At 33.8% G+C, this 24,156-nt stretch overlaps 1 protein-coding gene across 3 annotated transcripts in view; it reads right to left on the reverse strand.

The window, feature by feature from the left end:
- LOC124367624 (atrial natriuretic peptide-converting enzyme) overlaps positions 1-24,156 on the reverse strand; it is a 141,207-nt gene that overhangs the window by 16,334 nt on the left and 100,717 nt on the right. For all 3 annotated transcript variants that reach the window (XM_046824594.1, XM_046824595.1, XM_046824596.1), the window contains 6 exons: positions 22,247-22,609; positions 15,991-16,235; positions 13,583-13,789; positions 6,857-7,058; positions 2,509-2,657; positions 1,798-1,969 (listed from right to left, as the gene is read on the reverse strand). In XM_046824594.1, coding sequence (XP_046680550.1) covers positions 1,798-1,969; positions 2,509-2,657; positions 6,857-7,058; positions 13,583-13,789; positions 15,991-16,235; positions 22,247-22,609 — 1,338 coding nt within the window. The remainder of the gene's footprint in view (positions 1-1,797; positions 1,970-2,508; positions 2,658-6,856; positions 7,059-13,582; positions 13,790-15,990; positions 16,236-22,246; positions 22,610-24,156) is intronic.

A 24,156-nucleotide genomic window follows, 5' to 3' on the forward strand; every position in this document is an offset into this window, starting at 1 on the left:
AAAACATCTCTACACGACTCTCTGTAGTTTAACCCAGAAAGAATTCTGACCGCTTTCTTCTGAAGTCTGAATACTCTCAAACATTGTTGGGAACAGCGTCCCCAAAGTCGAATTCCGTATGAGAGGTGAGAATAAACAAGGCCAAAATAGGCCATTCGTAAGACTTCCGGAGAATATGTTTTTAACAAGATGCGCAATGCATGAATACCTGACGTTACCTTAGCACAAACTTTGTCAACGTGATCATTCCAAGTCACACCTTGGTCAAGGTACATTCCTAGAAATGTTGTGGAGTCTATAACTTCGAGGACAACATCTTCCACAAACACACAAGGTTTTGTTGATCAAATCAAGTCAAAATCAAATCAAATCAAAATAATTTATTTCTTATTGACATTAACATGTTGAATTTTCCTGACGGTTTAGAGTGAGCTTTTGATTTAGATTCGTTTGTCTTCAGATTAATTTCGGAAAGATTTTGAAAGCAAGAATTCAGTTCTATAACAGAATCAATTTCCAAATCTTGAAAAGTTTTAGATGAAGTACAGAGAGTCGTATCATCGCAGTACTTAACCATTCGTCCATTTAGGATTGTCGATTTAAAATTGTTTACATATATCAAAAACAAAACTGGATTGATCCCTGAGGGACACATAAGGCATATCAACCTTTTCTGATATGACATTCCCAATCTGAACGCTCTGATCCCTTTCTTTGAGATAAGACGAGAGCCATGCAAGCGGTAGACCACGAATGCCATGTGATTCTAACTGGAGCAGCAGTGTCCATGATGCATGCAGTCAAAAGCTTTTGACAGGTCAAGAAATATGCTTAGCACATGTTCCCGCCTGTCCAGGCCATCGACAACCGATTCTATAAGATATGTAATTGCATCTATAGTCAACCTGTTTTTCCTAAATCCAAATTGTTCCGGGTCGAGAATATCCAGATGTTCCAAAAAACACACCAGTCTCTGAAGAAAGACCTTCTCATAAACTTTACTTTAAAAACCTTACTTACACTAAAACTATCAACTACTAGAGGACTACAGTGCTGCCTTCACTGGAGATTTCGTCATGCCTACCACATTGCTCCCTTGCTGCCAGGGAGGTGCCTCTCTGACTTGGCCTCTGTCCACAACATATCTCAAGAAGAATGAAATTAGCTATAGATTTGAAATTTTGTACATAACATCAGTAAAGCGTAACATATGTTACGCGAAATTTGGTGTGATGAACTCCTATCTTGCAATATTTCAGAACTGTAAAAGTAAGATTACATTGAATTACATGTTCACAATCCAAAATAATAATAGATAAGCAGCTGTGAATGCCTACACTACCTTAACTGAATTTCATCAATATAATAATGATGCTACTAACACACATAGTGACAGTAATTCCAAAACATTAGTTTTTGGTACTTTAATGTTTAATATTAGTTAGTGTCAAATCTTTAATAACTGTATTAACTAGAAGAAGTTCAGGAACCCTAAGTAAAAATATTTGGAATAACTCAATAATCAAAACTTACTTAAAATACTGTTGATTTAAACCAGAAAAGTTTCTAAATTAGATTTAGTTGCTAAAAATACTTTCCTTATCACTGAACACAATATACAAGGGGTTTCTGAAAATCATAGGTCAAGTTATGAATTGTGTGTGTTCTAATACAACCCTGACTTGAGCACCTTAAATTCCTTGCACCCTAAAAAAGTGAGAATGTCCGAACTTAAGTAAATACAATGATTACTGGTTAGTTAGACAAACTTGGGGTGGTTGGAGTAAACATAATTACCCTTGAAAACAGGAAGCGCTAGTGAGAAGCCATTGGGGATGGACAACAGTTGCATCACACACATGGACTCCATCCTTGAGCAAAGCTGCATGCCACGGCCAATCCCCCAGGGCAGCCATCTTGGCTAGTCCTTCCACACCAGAGGTGACACGCGCTGGCTGGATTCCACACTCTGTACAGCAACATACGATAATCAATCAAATAGATTATAATCATCAATAACGGAGACAGTGTTATCCTATAAGAGAAGACTAAAGGTTTTAGGATATGGTTACATTGTATTATTTGACCTGAAAGATTGACTATAAGTCTTCGCTAAACCTTCTCTGTAAAGGGCAAATCTATACCTTCTGTTACTGTAGGATATCCTAATTTATGATGTATGAAAAGAGTAAAGATAAATTCCGAAAGCTTTACAAAAATGCAACTGGAACAAGAAAATTAAAAAAAATAATTTTAGATGACAAAATAATCTTAGCAATCCGTTCTAAAAAACTTCTATGTCTTAATCATGTGAAACATTTGTAACAGGAATGTAGTATGTAACATTGAGTGTAACAGGTATGTAACAAAGTGAAACATTTGTATGTAGTATGTAAGTCCATAAAATTTCATCAAATCTCAAGAAGATAAAATCCACAAAAAATAATAATAAAGCATAACACAAGACAGTGTCTTTTTATAATTAATTTAAATATTTTTGAGACTTACCAGCATCTTTGCATGTGACGTGCAGCACAGACTTCTCTGGGCAAGGGACCTGTACGAAACTGATCTGGTCTGCAGTGGGATCCTCCATCTGGACATAATTGGACACGTCTTCCTCTTTGTCTGTCTCCACTCGGAACTCTTCCACACTCCTACATAATTGACAATGATCAGTTGTAAAGAGAGAAATAGTTCTGGATAGTGAATAAATGCCCAGTGAGAAAATTTGGAGGTTCCAAAGAAAAGTCCATGTACTGGATTTTAGAGGTTGTTTTTCCTGACCATGTTGCCCAACTGTGGGTAATATAACAATAAACCTGAAAATAGTGCCTGGAAGTACTCATTGTTTAAAGTTTATAATGGGCATTCCAACAAGATTTATGGAAATGAGTGTTGGGCAGAGATGAGATTTCTGCAAGCTGTTTAAGGCGTTAAAGCCTGTTGATAGGGCAATAAATGATGATATTCTAAATCAGCAATTAGAAACTTCTTTACATCATCAACTATTGGCACACATCAGATAAATTGGGTTGATAAAATTCAGGAATGGAATTTGGTTCTGAAGAAATATATTGGTGTGCTCATGCTCAGCAACTTAAAACCAATAGAAATCCATCAGGAACTATGGGAAGTGTACTGGAACAAAGTATTGAGTGCAAGTATATTAGGAAGTGGCATGCATTCAGTTTAAAAATGGCAGACCAAACGTCCATGATCAAGGGAAGAGTGGACATTTGATCACCAAAATTGATGAAAAGATTCATGAAAACTGCAATTTCACATTAACTGAGCTTTTTCTATGTTTCCTATAAGTTTCATGGACTTTATTGTTTGAAATTATTTCACAGAAGCTAGGATACCACAAATTTTGTGCAAGATAGGTGCCAAAAATAGTTACATATCACCACAAAGAACAACGAATGGGAGTAGTTTTCACGTTTTGTCGTGGTGATGCACTACAGGATTAAAATATGTGAATTGTCAAACTAAATTACAGTCCGTGAAGTGGGGGCATACAAGTTCCCCTAAAAGATCAAGGAAATGTTTGCAAACTTTGTTGGCAAAGAAGATCAAGGCAACAGTGTTCTGAGACAGGCAAGGTTTCTTATTGATTTTCTTGAGTGTGGTGCAACAATAAACTCTGAGCACTACTGACAAACATTGCAAAACGTTTGGAGAGCTGTCCAGAATAAGAGCAGAGGAAAATAATTGTCATCCAAACTTTTTTTGCATTGACAATGCCCAATCCCACATGGCAAACCGTCCGTAACAACTCTTGAACTCGTTTTTTTCATATTGTTAGCCAAGTTGTCGGACGAATGTAGCACCAAATGCAGCAACACAGGTGGCTCATTGCGATTGACAAACATTTTGTTTTAATGGCGTTCATTGTTAAAATGTTAGTATGAAATGAATTTTGAATTAGCATTTAGCTTGTTCAAAACCACCTGATAGGTTAGGTTAGGTTAGAACTTCTTGCCAGATTCTTCCCTTCAACAGAATTACTGCATCATCTGCAAACAGTTGTAATGTTCTAATTATATTTAGCTTTGCTATGTTGTTTATATAAACAAGAAAAATAACCAAGTGTACTCCCTTGAACAACACCGTAATTTACTCCCATTAGAGCACTATTTTGATTATTTATAATTACAAATTGCTCCTGACCAGTTAAATAACTTCCGAACCATTTTATGCAACTGCTCTTATATCAATAAATTGCAATTTCTTAACTAACAAATTTCTGTCAATTGTAAAGCTTTAGCTAAATCCACAAAAAATAAGACAGTTTTAACATTTTAATTTAGTAAATTCATTATTTGTTTGTTTTGTTTTTGTTTTTTTTTTTAATGCGCCTGAAGTATTTTTTTCCTATCTGAAACCAAATTGTAATTCCTATATTGTTATTAGATTCTAAATAATTTTGAAATTGGTTATTGACACATTTCTCAAGCACTCTCCCGATTTGCTGTTTCCCATGTATAACACAATAACATTAGCCAGTTAAAATCTTTTGGGAAAAATGCCAGTTAGGGTAAGATTAATTAAATATTTGTGAGGAGGAAGAAAATTTATATTGTTTAGAATATTTAAAGGAAAACTGTCACAACTACGAGCAGAGACACGCTATTTGGAGGCAGGCGTACCCCAAGGGTCAGTTTTAGGTCCAATATTATTTTTAATTTTTATAAACGACTTACCCAAGCAGTTCAATTTATGTGACAAATTAATTCTCTTTGCTGATGACACCACTAGTTTGATTAAATCTGACAATAAAACTGAACTATCTCAAAAATTATATGATAACATTAGTTTGATTTTTAACTGGCTTAAAGCTAACAAACTATCCTTAAATATTTCCAAAACATCCATACTTAATTTTCACTTTATTAGAAACTTTAGAGAACAACTTCAAATAACTTTTTACCAAAGTAAACTTACTTCTACAAAAAACTGTAAATTTCTTGGTGTTACTTTAGATGACAATCTTAGATGGGAAAATCACATCAGTCAGTTAAATGGGAAACTAAATTCAGCATGTTATGCTATTCGTAAAAATTAGAGACTTGACTGACTTAAGAACAGCAAAAACTATTTATTTTGGCTATTTCGAATCTGTGTTGAGATATGGAATTGTTTCCTGGGGAAGTTCACCATTTATTGAACAGGTTTTCAAAACTCAAAAGAGAGCAATCCGAATTCTAGGAAATTTGAAATTCAATCAATCATGTAGAGGACATTTTTTTAATCTTCAAATTTTAACAGTAAGAAGTATTTACATAATGGAAGTTTTAACTCAAACATATAAAAGAATACAGTCCAATCCCTTTATCTCCCATCATAACTACACAACACGTAATAGTTATTCTCTACCTGTTCCTATACACAGAACAACCCATTTTAAAACATCTTTCTCTTACAATAGTCAGCATTTTTTTAACAAATTACCTTTAGCATGGAGAGAGATTCCTACATTAAAGGCTTTCAAAAAAACTATTAAAGAATACATGCTTCAAACTGAAATTTATACTTTTGACGATTTTCGTCCGAATTCACCAGAAAATAATTAAGATGTGAAATATCATACCACCTAGTATTAGCTATATGTTACTTGTGTTGTAGTTAGTATTTTTTTTTTTTTTTATTGTTATTTAGTATTTAGTGTTATTATTTCTTGACGAGCCTTATAACATTGTAATGTTCTATTGGGCTAATAAAATCATTTCATTTCAATACAAGGGGCGGGCCGACAGGCTGTAGTGACTTATTCATCAAACTCAGCCCTACTTGTGAAAAGAAATTATTGAAAAAGCGACAAAAACGGTCCTCCTAACCCGTTACCCACCCACAGTGTCTGCCACTGAGGCAAAATTTTGAACAGGAAAAGCAGCTTTACTTCTAATGCAACACATGTTTCGCTAATCATCTCCCGGAACAGTTTAGAATTGTTCAATGCTTTTAAAACTTGCTCTCTGTAATAATGGTTTATCATTAATTTGAGTTCACTAGAAAGATTGTTACTGGAATAGTTATAATAATTTTTTGATATAGTATTAAAGGATTGCTTTTTTAATGTCTTACTTAATTTGACTTGCTTTCGAATCGCACTAATTAGGTCTGCTGTAATCCATAGGTTTAAGTTTTTGGTTGCGGTTAATCTGTCTTTTAGATTTTTGAGAATGGTGTTTTAAGTTTTCAAAAACATAATAACTGCATCACAGCACTTATTAATATCTTGCTCTACACAAATATGGCATCAGGACTGAGTCTCCAGTAGTCGGTGTAGTTCTTGTTGGTTAAGGTATGTACATTCGGTATCCATTCATTAAAATGGAGCATGTAGTCTATTTATATGTAAGATATCTCAAAAAAGATTTATTCAATAGACTTTAAAGTTTCTTGTAAATTTATTTCTTCATAGACGGAAATAAGTACTATGATGATTTATGTTCATCCATGGAATTTATTTTTGCGTCATTGAAGCTTATTACTCAGTAGGCTGGCAAAATTTCTTTGCCTGCCTGGGGGATGTAGAAATTTCTTTTATGCATGATTGTCTATTTGTTTGCCTGTCTGCAGAACATCTCAAGAATGAGATAAGCGATATAGGTACTTGAAATTTTGTTACATGCAACCTCAGCAAAGTATGTTACATGACACAAGATGTTGCATACTTCTACCCTAATTATAGCAGTTACCTTAAATATACTGCTTATTATTAAAACCAACTCTGCACGGGTATCTATCGCATGGGGATGATTTCTCAAAACATATTTATGTGGAAAGAAAATTCTTTGCTAATGTGATCATGATATTGAGACCTTCTAAAAGATGGATTTTTGATACCTACTGGAATAGCAGAGTTCGGCAGAGGGAGGTGGCAACATTGCGGAGCACGGCAGAGTTGTTGACCCCTGAAGTGTTGAGATTGTCCACGCACAGCTTGCCAAGAGAGCCTTTCTCATTGAAGACAACATGTCCTGACGTGCGGGTGTGGCCTGGGTGTGCACTGGGTAGAGCTGGCAATCCGGCAACACTGGGCGACAATGCCACTGTACAAAGCATATATGTCTTAAAACCATCAGGAAAATTCAATTTCTTAACACATAACTGTTTGTTTTTGGCTTTATAAACTGGTCAATAACATTAAAACTGATCTACACGGTACATAATAGACATAAGTAAGAAAAAGTACAGCGTAACTTTTACATACAGGGTGTACATAAAGTCCTGCACGGGTATAATATTTTCTGAACGATAACAGATAAATAAACAAGATTTGGTACATCAATACTACACCTAAAAATCTACTTTTTGAGGGAAATATCAGTTTTCTGTAATATCATGGGGACGTCCCGCAAGGAGTCAGAAGGAAATCTTAAATAGGAGCATAGGTCAATATGGACATCATTTTAAAGGGCTTATCTAGCAGAGTTTAATGCCGCAAACCGCACTCAAAAAGATTGATCCAGTACAAAATGGCGGCTGTTCAAAGATTTTACATGGTTACATTTTATTAGTAGCCATAACCCCAGTAAAGCAAAACTGCAACCAAACAAATACTGTAGCTAACTACTACATTATGCTTGTCAATTGTACAGAAGTGAATTATAACATTAGTTATCCTCAAGGGTTACAAATTTGGTCCTAATATATTGATAACGGGGAAAACCTGATAACAGTAACAATTAGAAATCTCTTATCTTTGGGTCGCAGTTAGGACTTTCCTATTAGCCAGTCTATTCATAGTAGGCTATTCTAGTTTTCTTGTTTTAGTAGTGCTGTCCATCCATTTTATCAGTGCGCTTTAGTACAAAAGAGTTTGTCGTATTGCTTGTAGTTCTTCAACTACACTATGTCGCTTGACGAACGTGAACGTATTACATTTCTTATGATGGTTGGTTGGGGAAATAACAGACGATCGCACGAGGAAGCATGCCATTTATTTAATGACTACTTTCACGAGAGGCAGCCAATTTCTAGAACAACTGTAGGAAGAACCGTTCAACACTTTATGAAAACAGGAAGTGTTTCCGATCGTCATAGGTCGCTGAGATTTCTAATTGTTACTGTTATCAGGTTTTCCCCGTTATCAATATATTAGGACCAAATTTGTAACCCTTGAGGATAACTAATGTCATAATTCACTTCTGTACAATTGACAAGCATAATGTAGTAGTTAGCTACAGTATTTGTTTGGTTGCAGTTTTGCTTTACTGGGGTTATGGCTACTAATAAAATGTAACCATGTAAAATCTTTGAACAGCCGCCATTTTGTACTGGATCAATCTTTTTGAGTGCGGTTTGCGGCATTAAACTCTGCTAGATAAGCCCTTTAAAATGATGTCCATATTGACCTATGCTCCTATTTAAGATTTCCTTCTGACTCCTTGCGGGACGTCCCCATGATATTACAGAAAACTGATATTTCCCTCAAAAAGTAGATTTTTTAGGTGTAGTATTGATGTACCAAATCTTGTTTATTTATCTGTTATCGTTCAGAAAATATTATACCAGTGCAGGACTTTATGTACACCCTGTATATTGGGTAAGTGAATAAAATCTTGCACTTGCTTGGACTAAGGTTTTATAAGATTTGTTGATTAAAATGGGCTAGCTTTAATTATGTACCGTATAATTGTATCTAAACTGTTCCAGGCGCCTTAGTTAGTGCTTGGAAAAGAAGTTGATAAAATGAAATTTCTAACATTTGAGGTATGCAACTGTAATGAAATTGTTAAGTCTGGTCTAGGGCATGCTAGCTGTTTATTTGTTCAATGATAACCTTCCAACATGGCTGCATTTTTACATTTATGTCAGCAGAAACAGTATTCTGTTGATCAGGAAATAACAAAGTTCAAAGTTATTAATGTTTAACAGTGAAAGCATTGAAGTTTTAGTCACAATGTTCTTAAATGAAACAGATACACATAGTGGTGCTCTTTTACCGAGGAAGCAAATGGAAATCTTCCTAAAATTTTTTGGGGATCCTGGAATCCAATCATGTATTACGGAATACGTTGATGTCTGCAAATGCATGGTACTGCATGCAAAAATGTGAAACGTACCGAATAAAATAATTGGCAGGGCTCATAACTAGATACATTTTCCATCAACGGTGTAGGAAGTAATTGAGGAACAAGTTCTTCGGAAACTTTTTAGTATACCTACTGTATTAGGAGGGTTAAAATGTACACACGTGGAAATTATGAAGCCTTAAATCCATGGTGATGGATATGTAAACAGAAAGGACTTTACTTGCACCCTCACTCCATTTTTCATGTTGTTTGGTGGGGGTTTTTCACTCTCCCACAGTTTGGGGATTGAAAAATATTTGGTTGGTTTACTAAATAAGGCCTATAAACATTAAAAAAAACACATTTAAAAAAGGGGAGTTATGGTACCTCTAATGGGAAGGAGTCAAAGAGCAAAATATATGTTGTATATTTACTATTGTGCATAGAAACCTGGGGATAACTCATTTTTCTTAGGTAATCTATATCAGGCTTCTGGCTACAAAATCTACATGCAACTAACTCAAGTAGCACTATATTTGGCTGAAGTTTAATAAGCGGCCGCCATCACAATTGAAATCAATATTTATTATTATCTAAAATACAGAAACCAAAATGTCGAACAGAATTTTGGAGTAGAGTACGATAAGTGGATCCAGTTTTTTAAATTGATATTGACAAATGATAGGCAAATCTTAAGAACAGCGACTACCGCTCCGATCGCCGTAATTTTTTGCATTCTAACACAGGTTAACTAAATTAAACCATTGATGTAACCAAACAATACTGATTAATTGATTTGAAAAATAATTAATTTATATAACACTTTTTTAGATAGTAATAGTGACATTTTACTTTTTTATATAAATTTTGTTGAATTCAAAATGAGTTAATTTTAGAAAATTTCATGAAATTGCTTAAAAAAAAACCATTAAAAAAAAAAAAAATAGGAAAGTTGCCACATTGTTCTGCAACTTTCCTATTTTCTGTTACAAAAAATGATACTATCATATTGTTATTATTTATCAGTGTTTCAAATTGCTTGTTTGATCATTATGATTCATTTATTATTCATGAGATTGTCACTATGTAATATTAAATTAATTATTTAAATTTGTGTTAGCTCTATCGCTGGATAGTCTAACTCGTGTTAATTTATTATTTTATCTAATTTACTTATTGTTCTAGAATATCTGAACAGATTGTAAATAAAATTATAAAAAAAAAAATTCCAAACATGATTGTTACTATGACTATAGGTATGTTGGTATTGACTATTTAATAATATATGAATATTATATCAATAATTATACTAGTCGATATAATACACCAGGTCTGCTTATCGTACTCTGCCCAATCAGCACCACAATTGAATACTTGATTGTTATTTATTACCGAAACTGCAGGAACCAAAATGTCGAACTGAATTACATTACAGGTATTTCATATTACAGTATTGTTTAGTTGTTTTTAGGGCCTATGTATAAAAAAGTAATAATGATGAATAAAACTATTTCCAGATGCTATAGCCTAAGCATATATTAAATGTAACAAACATAGCAGTTCATCATGTAGTTATTTTAATTTTTTTAACAATATTGTTAATCCAATATTAATAAAAAGAACTGTCAATAATCAATTGTAAATAACTATTGTTAGAATATGTTTAAAATTTGATAGTTTAGTTATGTCTAATGGATAATTTGGTTCTCTGATTCAATTATTGTGTTAGTGACCGCTTACTATACTGCACTCTTATATTTAGTATATTACAAATAATGACATACCCAGTAGTATTGTGACTGTATATATCAGTTTACTCTTACCTTCTGGTTTGAACTTAAAGTTCTAAACCTACTTCGTCCACATGCTGATTGTACATTACAATTGCCATTATTCCTTAGCTTTCCTACACACAGAATCTTATAAACGCTACTAAAGCGAATTTAAAAAAGAAAGGCATGAAACTTAATCACATAACCAAACCTCAAATTAGGGCTAGTGTATGAAAGGATTTCAATAACACAACAAAACATAACCTACTTATGTGTCAACCCTTTCTGTTGTGATTATAGTTTGTTTACACGTTGCGTAGCAACAGATCAGTTGTGACATATAACAGGTTAGCCAATAAGAAAAAAAATTCTATCCCAATATACAATACTGAATAAAAAATATGAATGTAATGTTCGATAACTATTTCAAATATCACACATAAAAACCTTCGGTAACGGTGCAATGACTACGGTACATTGAATTTATTTTACGTATCTCAAACACTTTCCTTATATATCAATGAAAGATAAAATCCTTTAGAGTCATAATCATTAAAATCCGAATATTTATGTATAATGTCTTTTGATAGGATATTTTTCTACTCTTTAATTTATAAACCCGTTTAACCCTTTCAGGGCCAGGACCAAATATGAGATGTTGCAAAATTTTTTCACATATTATCATATCCGCTTGTGACTAGTCAAAAGTGCCAGGCTAAAATTGGCGATTTTGCAGTCTCTTAGATTAAAATTTATAACTTTTCATAAAAATTAGACAATGACCTAAAAGTTGCACCAAATTACTCGTATAGAAATATACTATCAACAAAAAATATATACATAGATGTAGTTTTAAGAAATTTAAAATAAAAAAAAAAAAAAATGTTTTAATATACATAACATTTTTTTTATTTTTTTGTAAATACGGTAACTAAAAAAGGAAAAATAATTTTACCGTGGGAAGCTATTTTATTATATTGTAAATTTGGAAAGGAACAACCATACAAAATTTTGTGTTATTTCTCTCATAAATAAATTTTTTACGACACATTTTGTATAAATACGCATAATTATTGTACTTCACAACAAGTGATAAAGCAACTGACTCTTACACTGCAAGAAACTTAAAATAAATATTCACATTATGGATGTACCGGTAAACAAATGATTGTAGGATCGATAAAAAATTTCAATATAGTTAAATTTACCAAGAAATATTTACACAATTTTATTTGAAATTTATTTACACTTTTTCTACTTACATATATGCTACTTACAATATCACTCCCGTGAGATCGCAAATTGTCAGTCATTGTAACTACTACACACAATAGCTAAGCACGTAACTACTAACACTACTAATATTTACAACCACAAAATAAAATAGAAAGGCATGAAACTTAATCACATAACCAAAACTCAAATTAGGGCTAGTGTATGAAAGGATTTCAGTAACACAACAAAACATAACCTACTTATGTGTCAACCCTTTCTGTTGTGATTCTAGTTTATGTTTACACGTTGCGTAGCAACAGATCAGTTGTGACATATAACAGGTTAGCCAATAAGAAAAAAATTCTATCCCAATATACAATACTGAATAAAAAATATGAATGTAATGTTCGATAACTATTTCAAATATCACACATAAAAACCTTACAATGACTACGGTACATTGAATTTATTTTACGTATCTCAAACACTTTCCTTATTATATCAATGAAAGATAAAATCGTTTAGAGTCATAATCATTAAAATCAGAATATTTATGTATAATGTCTTTTGATAGGATATTTTTCTACTCTTTAATTATAAACCCGTTTAATTATATATACACACACAAATAAATCGATATTTTTCTTAGCTTCAAAAGAGCTTATGCAGGACATCCCGTAACTTTCTGGACAAAGTTATAACACGTTATTGCTCAGGTCAATACAAACATATTTTACCATAATATGAACATGGTTCTCCGATGCTTAGTTTAGTCTGTATGTGTGTTCTTTTATGTAAAGGAGTTAATATTTTACAAGCCAACAAGTTAAATAATACCATATTTGGCTAAAATGTTTATGATGACAAGGCCAGTTACTAAAAAAAATATAATTAAATTATTTAGCATTTTCAAAATAGTGGCTATTAAAACTTTTAACTTTAAATATATTAAGAACCTGCAATTTTTATTAAAAATTACAAGAATAACAGTTTTCAGAGGATTTATCAAAAATCTAATGACACCAAAGTTATTTTCATCGAATAATAAATAAAGGATTTAGAGCAGATTTACTGTGAACAAACATGACCCACATTGAGGTTCTCAGTGAATAGCCAACAATACAAAAACCGAATAAACGACAGCTGTGTATGGTGACATACTCGTATGTTTGTCTTGACCTGAGCAATAACGTCGTATATCTTTGTCCAAATAGGTATGGGACACTTTGCACCGTGTCATAAGTGAATGTCTCTTATCTATCTTTCTCAGTTTTCATTTAATTTTGATGTTTATCCAAAATAACTTTTAGAAGAAGTATTTGGTGAACAAAGTATCTTTAAGCACATTACCATTGCACATAAAAGCTTGATGTTCTGACTTTGGTGGCTAAACTTGGACATACAAATTTCAATTTTCCAAACTAATTCCTGTTCGTATGAAATTGTTATATGGAGCTGTAAGTAATAGAAATGAGTTTGCTTATTTTGTTCCGTTGTCATAGCTTAGTAAAAAGAAACTGTAATACATTAAAATATAGATCTTAATTTAAGATCGCCGAGAACGATACCTACAGCAGGCCTTCTCGTCGCTGTGATCAGGACAGTCGAAGTGACCGTTACAGCGCTTGTGAGCTGGAATACATGTCGGGCTGTTAGCACAGAGAATGTGTCCAGGGCGACAGTAGCGACAGGTCAGCTCGTCTGACAGATCAGCACAGTCGGGCACGCCATCACACAGCCGGGACGTCAGATCTCTTAACTTCAGACTTTCCTTGCATCCTATGACACACAAGGAGTTATATAATAAAGAGATATATTGGTGAGAATTGTTACCAAGGGTGGTTATTATTAGACGGAGACTTTAGATATAGAGACTAATCCGTAACAGACTATAGTGTATAGACACAGCAGTATGCACAGTATTTACACCGTAATGTGGTACTCTCAAGGGTTAAACTAGCTAGTACCGGTATATCAAATCCTTAACCCATATCAGTCGAGCATAGCAATATGGACACTGTAGTATGCACAGTATTTACACCGTTATCTGGTATTCTCGCTTTAAAAACCAGCACTCGGCTATACATTACTGTCTACTTAAAAAAAAGTGAGGCATAGAAGGCAGGAGACTGTTAAGAAATTAAAACAAAAATATCTTCAGTTAGGCTCCTGAAATGACGGAATTTGAAACAGCCAAGAAAGTATTGAGTTCCTCTCATATTAAGATTCCATGAAAAAATCATGATTCTGAGCCAGAACAATAACCCATATTCTCGCCCTCAGACAGAATGAGAGCGATAACCCACAGATGCTGACCAAACATTGAACTTGACTGTACCACCACAACTCTGCCAGACAATAATTGAACTCTTATAATTAATTGAGACCTAAAAACACGAAAACGTATTCAAACGCCATCAAAACATTTGAAAACTTAAAAAAAGGCCTGATGACAAAATAACATAAGATTCGAAATTATTTATATGAAGAATGTAGCATTAGTGTAAAATTCTTAGACATTTACTTCACTGCTACCTGCAGTCTGTGTTACCAAGTGTCTCGATCAACATCTACTAAATATGCTTCACAAAATTGTCCAGAACCCCGACTGCATGGTGACAATAACAGCTATGATACCAAAACATCCAAAAAATATGCTTTCTCTATGCATAGGTCAATTTTCTTTTAAAGGAAACTAGCCAACAGGAGGCAAAATTTGTTCAACTAACTCTCGAAACACTTGAAGATGTGTAGAAATAAAAACTATTTTGAGACGATACTTAAGTTATGAATGTTGCAAAACTATTCTACATTTTAGAAGGAGTTTTACCTAAGTGATTTATAACAAAACAAGCGGAAAAATTTTTCTATGGTAAAATGTTTTCGAATAAAATATTCTTTACCCTCCGATCAAGGTGTACGTTTCACCACTAATGTAAAAATTAGAGTCTAAAGTTCTGTCATATTCTATTAGTCAAAATAAATTGGGTGGAACAAGTCCCTCAGTTCTCTAGACATAACATTTGGCATTTAAAGAATCAATTAAATATAGAGACACTCATGCATCGCCCAAATATAAGTGACCACAACAGTGTTTGTACCCAGATTAGTTTCTACCACACATCTTTTTATTCTCTTAGGACAAGAAGCTGAGGAAATCCCTCATTCGACTTAGTCCTAAAAGGGAATCAGCGTTTGCTTCTTTAGTGACAGGATATTCAAGAGATATAGTTTTGGGGAGTAAGGGCCGCCTCCTGTCGAGATCCCATGAGGAAGGATAGTGGGCACTATGTCACAGTTATGTCACCTTGGAAGAAGGTGAAGCCAACTTTATTCTAGCCTCTTCTCTTCCAGGCAGGTGGCGGTACTCACTCACTTTTAGACTAACAACAGCGTTAATATAGAAGTAGTTATCCTCCACAGTAAACTAGATTTATCAATCAACCCTTTTACTCCTACATGGCAGTACTTTCGGGTAGTGATGTCCCGCTCCAAGAAATCCATAGGGTTGCTCAGAGACACATAGGTTTTTATTTTAGTAAGTGCAGATCCAACTGGAAGGTGTACACTTAGTGTATACTAGTCTAGTCAGAAATGAAACCGCACGGGTTTACTAGTCCAGCTGCAAATGAATACGTTTGATAGTTATACACTACACAATTTGTATTGTATTATTCTTAATTTTTTTGTGAGGATAATGTTGATCATATATGATCAAATACTTTGGCTAATGCCCGAATCGAAAAGAGGAGATTTGATGTAAAGCAATCAAACGCTTAATTTTTACGCTGTCATTACATTTCTAAAGCGCTCATTAACGTCTTGTTATTTAATCCAACACAGACAAAGTGTTTTGCAAATTGTCTTACAAAATTCGAAACCATACTAAATGTGTAAATAAAAATAAAAGTGTTAGTAACTTTTGCTATTTTAATTTTAAAAATAATTTTAAGATTATTTTCAAATTTTATCGTTCATACCTGGTTTTGGAATGCATGCTTCTCCGATGGTGCTGTACTCTAAGAACCGAGAACAGTCCAGAGCATCTTGAAACCTGAGGGGAAGACGAGCACCGCAGCCAGACCAGAAGTCCAGGCAGAAATCTCGGCAGGGGCGGACCACCGTGGCAGGTCGCCCTGAGACAGAAGGAGGCTCACAGGGGGGCTGCAGCACGTGACAGACGAACTGATAAGCTAGCCTGTAACACTCAGCGTCTACTAGCTCCCTGCAATCATACATTTTTCTGATATAGAAGTTTGAGAAAAAATAGATGAATACATTTTCATTTCTTGAGATAGAACTAAAACAGACCATAGGTTTATACGTTTACTGCACCTCAGAGAAATTATGTAAACCGGCACAAACACATTATAAACTACACTTAGAGATATATAAGGAATACTGTATGCCTAAGTAGGAAATAACAAAGTTTATTTTAACTTCGGCTTGATCGAGCAACTACTGACGAAAGAAAAGTTACTAACTGCGAGAAACAACTTTAATGGGTTACTTCATTTAATTATTAAGTTGGGAACTCGTGCTTTCGTTTCTTCTCGCCATGTTTATAAGAATGTAGTAGTTTAAGACTAAGACACCATTCTTTGTCTTATCAAACGATTAACTATTGTTATCAGGTAAGTGCATTACACATATATGAGATTGGTTTTGAAGTCCTACTTTACTAGATAATCATGATGAAATTTATGCGTTCTTATTTATGTTAGTAGACAGCAGTTCAAAAAATATTGTTTTTTGGATTTGTGAATTATTTTGCATTTTTAGTAGTGGTTCCTCATCGGTATATAATTCGACTTTCCCGAGATAAATGGTCATTAATGTAATTATTTTCAATAACAAATTCTTTTTGTGCAGGAGTTATATTATGCTGTATTAGTAGTTGATAGGTAGTATATGTGTGGATTTTATTGATTTGTTACTTAACAACGGCTGTATGTAACTAACTTCAAAGGGTATTAATTATTTAGTCCATAAAAGACTAAAGTACAATGCCTAAACATTGTTCTTTTCTCTTAATTGAAAGACTAATATTTCTTGTTTTCTTATAAAATAAGAAATTTGGCAAGTTTTTGTTTATTTAATATCAAGTCCCTCGAGTGACACAGTACTAGTTCGTATAGATCTTATGTAAGTCTGTAACTTCAAATATTTAAATTTTATATCTCTATTATGAGGGTTCCCTCAACTGTATTCTTGATGTTAAGTAGTATGAAGAAAATACGAGTAGCGTTGGTTTTACTTATATTCTTAAAGAATGTATCTGTGTTTATAGACAATGGTATTAATTTTGGTATTGAAAATTAATTTTTATATTATATCATAAATTTATTACAGTATTTTAAATAGTAACGTCTCAGTTGTTCTTTAGAAGTCATAACGTACCGTATATAATTTTTGTATAATTATGTTATGTCCAAATCTATTAAAAACCTTGATGAAATATAAATTTGAACTAATCATGAATAGGCCATAAATGTTCTTATTCAGTTTTCTTTATTGAATCTTAGAGTCTGGATGAGCCTTCAACGTCAGAAATCTTCACCTAATACATCTGCAAGAAACGTTTGCAAAGTGAGGCAATACGATTTTGTAATGCAGAAGGAGCACCGGGAACATACAACGTGATATTTAGGCAGTCGGCGTGCAAATTGTAAAGTGATGTAGGTGGCATTTCACGTGAGCCAAGGCAAAACAAGAGAATGCGGCGTGGCGTGGCGCCGAGCTGAGATAGGTGAAAGGCAATCGTGACCGCGAGGATTGCCCGTGTCGTACTCGATCGGCGGTCGTTGAGGTCCGAGGATGATTCACTCTTGAGGAACAAGTGCTCAGCTTTGTTACTAGAACAAAGGATATTCACTGATCTCTTCTCAGCAAGTAGGTTAAATACCGAGGCACAGTACTGTAATTAATTGCCTATTCATCCAGGAGTTGATATCCATTAATGACTGACTCTCCTTGAGGAAAAGATTGACTATGTCGTATTCGATCGTGGTCGTAGAGGTCCAAGGATGATTCACTATTGAAGAACAAGTGCTCAGCAGTGCTACTAGAGCAAAGGAAATGCACTGAAGAGCAAAGGAAATGCACTGGTCTCTTCTCAGCAAGTAGGTTAAATACCGAGACACAGTACTGTAAGTAATTGCCTATTCAGTTGCATCCAAGAGTTGATATCCATTAATGAACGACTTCTCCTTGAGGAAAAGATTGCCCGTTTCGTATTCGATCGGTGGTCGTTGAGGTCCGAGGATGATTCACTCTTGAAGAATAAGTGCTCAGCAGTGCTACTAGAACAAAGGAAATTGAATGGCGTCTTCTCAGCAAGTAGGTTAAATACCGAGACACAATACTATAATTGTCTATTTAGCAGCATTCGACAGTTGATATCCATTAACGACTGCCTCTCCTCGAGGAACAGGTGCTAAAAGCTCATTCTAGAGTAGTGGTACTGGTCTAAACTGAGCAGTTAGAGTTTGTTCTTGGAACATTAACAGAAACGTAAGCGGACATAAAAAGGGGACCGGATGAAAATATGAGGAAAGGAATAATAGGAAGGAAACTATTCATCACACCCGAATAGTTGGACAATTCACCCAACTTCCATACGTGGGATGATGGGTGGATGGAGCATCTCTTTTCCCACAGTTCTGACAATAAACTTCTTTCACCAAAATATATTCATACGAGATACTGCACTAAAGAAACCTATACATGGATTTTTAATCGACCACAATTTCAAAGTTAAAAGTAGATATCTGCGTTTTGACAAGAACTGATTCAGCACTGTCAGTGCATGGTGAACAGATGAGAATATCAGGCAATGCTACTTACTTCAGGACAACGACAGCCTTGGCAGGTTATCTCAATACTTTGCATCATTTGGCGTGTAAATTCGTCGACTGAGTGTCATTAACACATATATCATCGTTTTACGTATTCATATTCGGAAAAAAAGTAAATTCTAAGTGGATTTCTAGATATAGTTCTGACCTGGCATTTCAATGGAATCGGAGTAAGTTCATCTAAACAGTTGAGGCGATAATACAGTCCGCCGACATGCGAAATTCTCGTGCCCTCGTCTCTTGCATGTAATTAGTAAAAATACATCCTATCCACTGTTACGAGACGAGTATTCGTAAAATATCTCTACTCCATAAGAACAATGTTTAGTTTTAAACACTTTGAAACATTTAGGTTATAGAATTTTAAGATATTTTTAGTTAAAGATGCGATTAATATTAATAATGAGTTTTCTTGTAGAATGTTAACTTTTGAATTTTCAATGATGAAATAAACACTAGATTAAGACATTCTTTCTAAGTAATCAGTAAAAATATCGGAAATAACTAGAAGCCTTTGAAAGCATATTAATTATATTTTTAAAATTATACGACAACAAATAAAAGGATAACAGTGTTTGAGGTTTTGCATTACCGTATAGGGCTCAAATCGAGATATAGCTGAAAGTATAGCCGGCTCTTTAAAGAGCTGTGGCCTAAGCGATTAAACGTCCAACGATGACTATTTCTTGCCGAAGAAAATGCGTTTAGAACGTCTACTGGAACAAGGAAATTGGGAATCTTTAGAAAACAGACTACTAAGATTTAATTTGTATATTATTGACGTAACTTGTATATTCAATAGCAACTAAGTTGGTCATATCCGACATTCTCATTCTCATCGAATAAAGTTTGCTTAGAATGCAAGAACTGTGGATAGCGCAGGAAACTAAGCCAGAAGCCGGCAGTTCAGTCTTCAACCAACAAAAGATCGATGATATTCATTGATTATACAATCCTCTAAAGAGTAGATATCCAGAAACACCACTGGAACAGTGGAACTGAACTAGTCTTGGCTTAACAGCTAAGTTAAAAACAGAGGGCTATAATTTTACATTCTACTTTTAAAACACAGAGGTCCAGTGGACTCACTCTTATCTAAGAACAGGTGCTCGAAATGTGTTTGGGACAGTGGAATTGGACTGGCCTCAGCTCTCAAAGTAGGTTAAACATTTGAGCGCGATTTGTCTGCAGCGGTAATTGTCTGTTCAACCGCAACCGAGCGTTTCCAACAAAATGATGTTTGTATTATCGTAAGCCTCGGCGAGATGACTAGGGTAATTATGTTATGCACGCTTTCTCTATTGTTGTGGTTTCATTATCGTGATTTATGGTTCACTGGTTGTTTGGCGCTGAATTCGAATTGTCGGTTGTCAGTTTAACAATGCTAGCTAGATTTGTTTTCTACACCAAAAATATATGGTTTAATTTAGGCGTCAATGCACATAATTGTAAATGTATTTGAACCTTAAACACAATATTTAAGAACAAACTAAATGAATTAATTTCATTTAAATATGGGTTTTAATAATGTGCGAAACCTGTGTCCTTTTAATTTAAGTGATTGCAAGACTAATTTAACTAATTGGCATGACTGTGCAAATGTATTATCCATCTATGGACTCTAGTCGTTAACTACACCAAAATGAACGTTGATCACAATTTAACGTTTTTCGTTGGATAACTATTTATTAAATTAATTTTAAGGTATAAATATTTATACACCCTTGCCATTATTATTAATTATTACGCTCTTATATAGATCGATTTTACGATCTTTATATTGTTTTTATTATACTAATAATGGCGTGATTTACAGGTCTATATTTATATTTAGCCTAATATATTGAGAACTATGTTTGTGACATAAATTGTGCAATTATGTTTATTGTAATAAGTCTATATATAACACTACTAATTAATGTATTGTAACAAGAACCATTCGAGTAATGTTTGAAATTGCAAATATAAGAAAAGAAAATACAATTAATACAAATGAATAAATTAAGAAAGTTTAGGCTACTGTTTGGAGAGGATGTTTCGGATATTTGACATTGTTCAGTGATATTAATAATAATTAATACTTCGTTCAGATATCTGCTATCTAATCTCTTCTCCAACTGTATAACTTATCAAACACATAATATGTATTAATTGAACGTTTTAGAAGTAGTGGGCATGGAGTTGACACATGTCCGTCAGATTGCACTACTACTGATTTTTGTTGTTTTGAGGCTTAGCAAAATAATAAGCTCTTATGAATAATTTATGGTGAAATAACTGTACTGTAACTAATAATACATTTAATAGTTTTGTTTAGGTGCTGGATCGTGGGCTTCTGATGAACTGGAAAGGACGTCAAAGCAACTCTGTTTCTTATAAATATTTCTCTCTTGCACATTTATGAATAAAATATTAACATGGACATTCCTCTTTTCCTGCTTATTCATGGTTCGGCATTGCCAAAAACTGATTGAAAATGTAATAAAATATTTACTGAATTTGGGTAAAAATATAACAAACCAAACAATATTTTTTAAATGTACTTATAACTAAAAACAAACTTTTAAAAATACAGAACCCCCAATAAGATCTGAAAATCATTTTTATATTTTAATTCTTTTATTTGAAAGATAAAAAATAATTTATGTATTTTTTCTTGAAAGTTACAGTTTAAAAGCATCTTTAAATGTTCAATAATATTAAAATCGAACAAATATCTAATTTGCAAACACACACACACACACACACACACACACACACATATATAAATGTTTTAAAGGAAAAAAATAAAATAACTAATAGCATATTACAGATATGCTTAACTTAAGACAGGCCTTCTCGAGTTACAAGTTTAGATGATTTCCAAAAAGTTTGAATTTATAAATATTCCTTACAAATATAAATGCACAATTTTACAGAGTACATTTATAGTGTTGTAATAATAACTATTGAAAATTTAATACTAGGCATTAGAGTGATTTATAGAACCTTTTAAATAGGCTACATCAGCAAAAAATTCTTGACCTACGTACACTAAGAGTATGGCATACATTTTTCATGAAAAAAGGCAAATTAATTGATATCATATTCTTTTTTGATGAAGGCATTCTCAATATTCAAGTATAGCAAAAATAACTAGATGTTTAACTTTGAACGTACTAGTAACAAACTATTCCAAACATGTACTCTCAAAGAAGATGTTCCAATAAGGATCTATTAGCAAAGTTTGAACACACTTAAGAGACACTACTTCAGCCAAGCAATATGTCATTCTGAGATTGTTTGCACAATTTCTTGTCATAGTACAAACTTCTAGCTCAAACATTGACTTGTATGTGCAAGTTAATAATGCAATAACAAATTTATTTGTTTTACTTACCTGAATGCAATTACGTCATCTATGACCTCCTGAAGGCTGCGGTGGCCGACGATGTTGGGGTAGCTGGTGGTGTTGTGTTGCACTCCGGAGCAATAGGAGAGCTGGAGGGGTGAGCAGGTACGGGGAGTAGGCGTTGTCGTGGGAGTTGCAAGAGTAGTGGAGTGCGTTGACGGACTCTGGCTTGACGGGCCACTGGGAGAGACTTCATATATCAGGATGCTCTCAACGTCGATGGTGCGGTTGGCGAGGTATACGCTCTGGCTCTGTCGCGCCAGTATGTTCCTTAACTCTTCCGCAGGGATCTCGTACCGCCGCGGGTCAAAGAAGAGGTTAAAATGGACCGTCAGGTCGGAGTTTTCATCTCTGGAAAATTAAAGTGAATAACACTCAAGCAGCAATTGAGAAGGTGGTATTCATTAGGTGTTGCACACAGATTCACGCACATTTCTTCGAAATACAGCTTCGTCAAACAGTAGTCTTTTTAATTGACTCCTCACGTACCTACTCCACAGATGTGTCAAATCCCATCCCCCAAAAAATGTGAATTTCTTCAAAATAGGTTAATGGGTAGAAAAATAAATCTTGGTCGAGAGTGATTTAAGGGAGAAACGTGTGACTTTATTTAATGACAATTGCGTGCCGTATTAATAGGTAATTGATTTAAATATACTACAGCCGTTTTTGCGAATACAGTAGTATTTTACCACCGCTGAGCTGGTACGCTATGTCTTGAATTAATTGATATTTGTTTAGAGACAAATGATATGAACATTTTTATTTTATAGTCGTCATTTTATGTTGGCATTGTGAAGGAAATAGTAAATAAATTTCCCCAGTGATAAAGTAAAACTTCTTTTGAAAAAATCCTGTCTACTCTGTATTCCCTTTGAATGTAATGTGAGACAACGCTTCCAAAGATTAATTTTAGGGGCACTCTTAATGTGTTGTCAGTACTTCATGATCGTATCACACACGACACATAGGGAGGTTCTCTTCTAGTTAGAGAATAGCTTTCAGAATTTTGGCTGATTTTATGACGAAGGTTGTAGCTTCATACATTTTAGAGATTTTCGAGTATCTTTCATACCTTTACTACATAATATGATACTACTGTATGTAGTAAAGTTTTTCTCTTTTTAAAAGCACCAAAACCACTCATAACGAGATATAAAATTAAATTTGTGTAAAACAAAAAGTGTTCCACGAAAGTGGTGTAGTTTAGTTTATTTTAACTATTGCAAGTGAATCAATAAAGTACTGTATTAAATTTCATATGTTTAATATATAGAGCTAGGTTGATTGTTTAATTCGATCCCTATGTATACTAATTAGTATTGTAAGTTCTCAGCCATCGGAAACAATGGACCTTGGAAGTGTCTGTTGTCTCCCATTATGACAACGTAGTCGTTTATAAGTATCTCAATCATAAAAAAACGTCACTCAAAGTACCTTTACCGGTTTTATCACCGGCAAACTTCTGTTTTATCTTATACCAATCGAAATGTAATTATGTTATGTTTTACTAATATTTTAATTTTTCTAGTTCTAATTCTCTGTAGTTTAATTCATGTCAGTTCTGTTTTCTTCTCTGAGAAAAATAATTATATATAGGTAACAGTTAAAATAAACCTGATATAAGAGAATACAATACACAACAATCATGTGATTTGTAACTGTTCTTATCACAGGAAACGGCTCTAAGATTCTATTGTGAGCGTTTCCGCTAATAATTAAAAATATGGAATACGAATTAATCTCATAAACTGTGACACCTTATAAGTATTTTTTTTAAACAAAAATGGTTGCGATTTCATTACGATAAATTTAGCATTCAGCATTTTAAACACTTTTAAATAAACCTTTTAAAGGAGAGGCCAATTCCCTTTAAAGCCTTACTTTGCCCCATATGG

This window comes from Homalodisca vitripennis, chromosome 8 (assembly GCF_021130785.1).
Source record: "Homalodisca vitripennis isolate AUS2020 chromosome 8, UT_GWSS_2.1, whole genome shotgun sequence".
Classification (NCBI taxonomy): Eukaryota; Metazoa; Arthropoda; class Insecta; order Hemiptera; family Cicadellidae; genus Homalodisca; species Homalodisca vitripennis.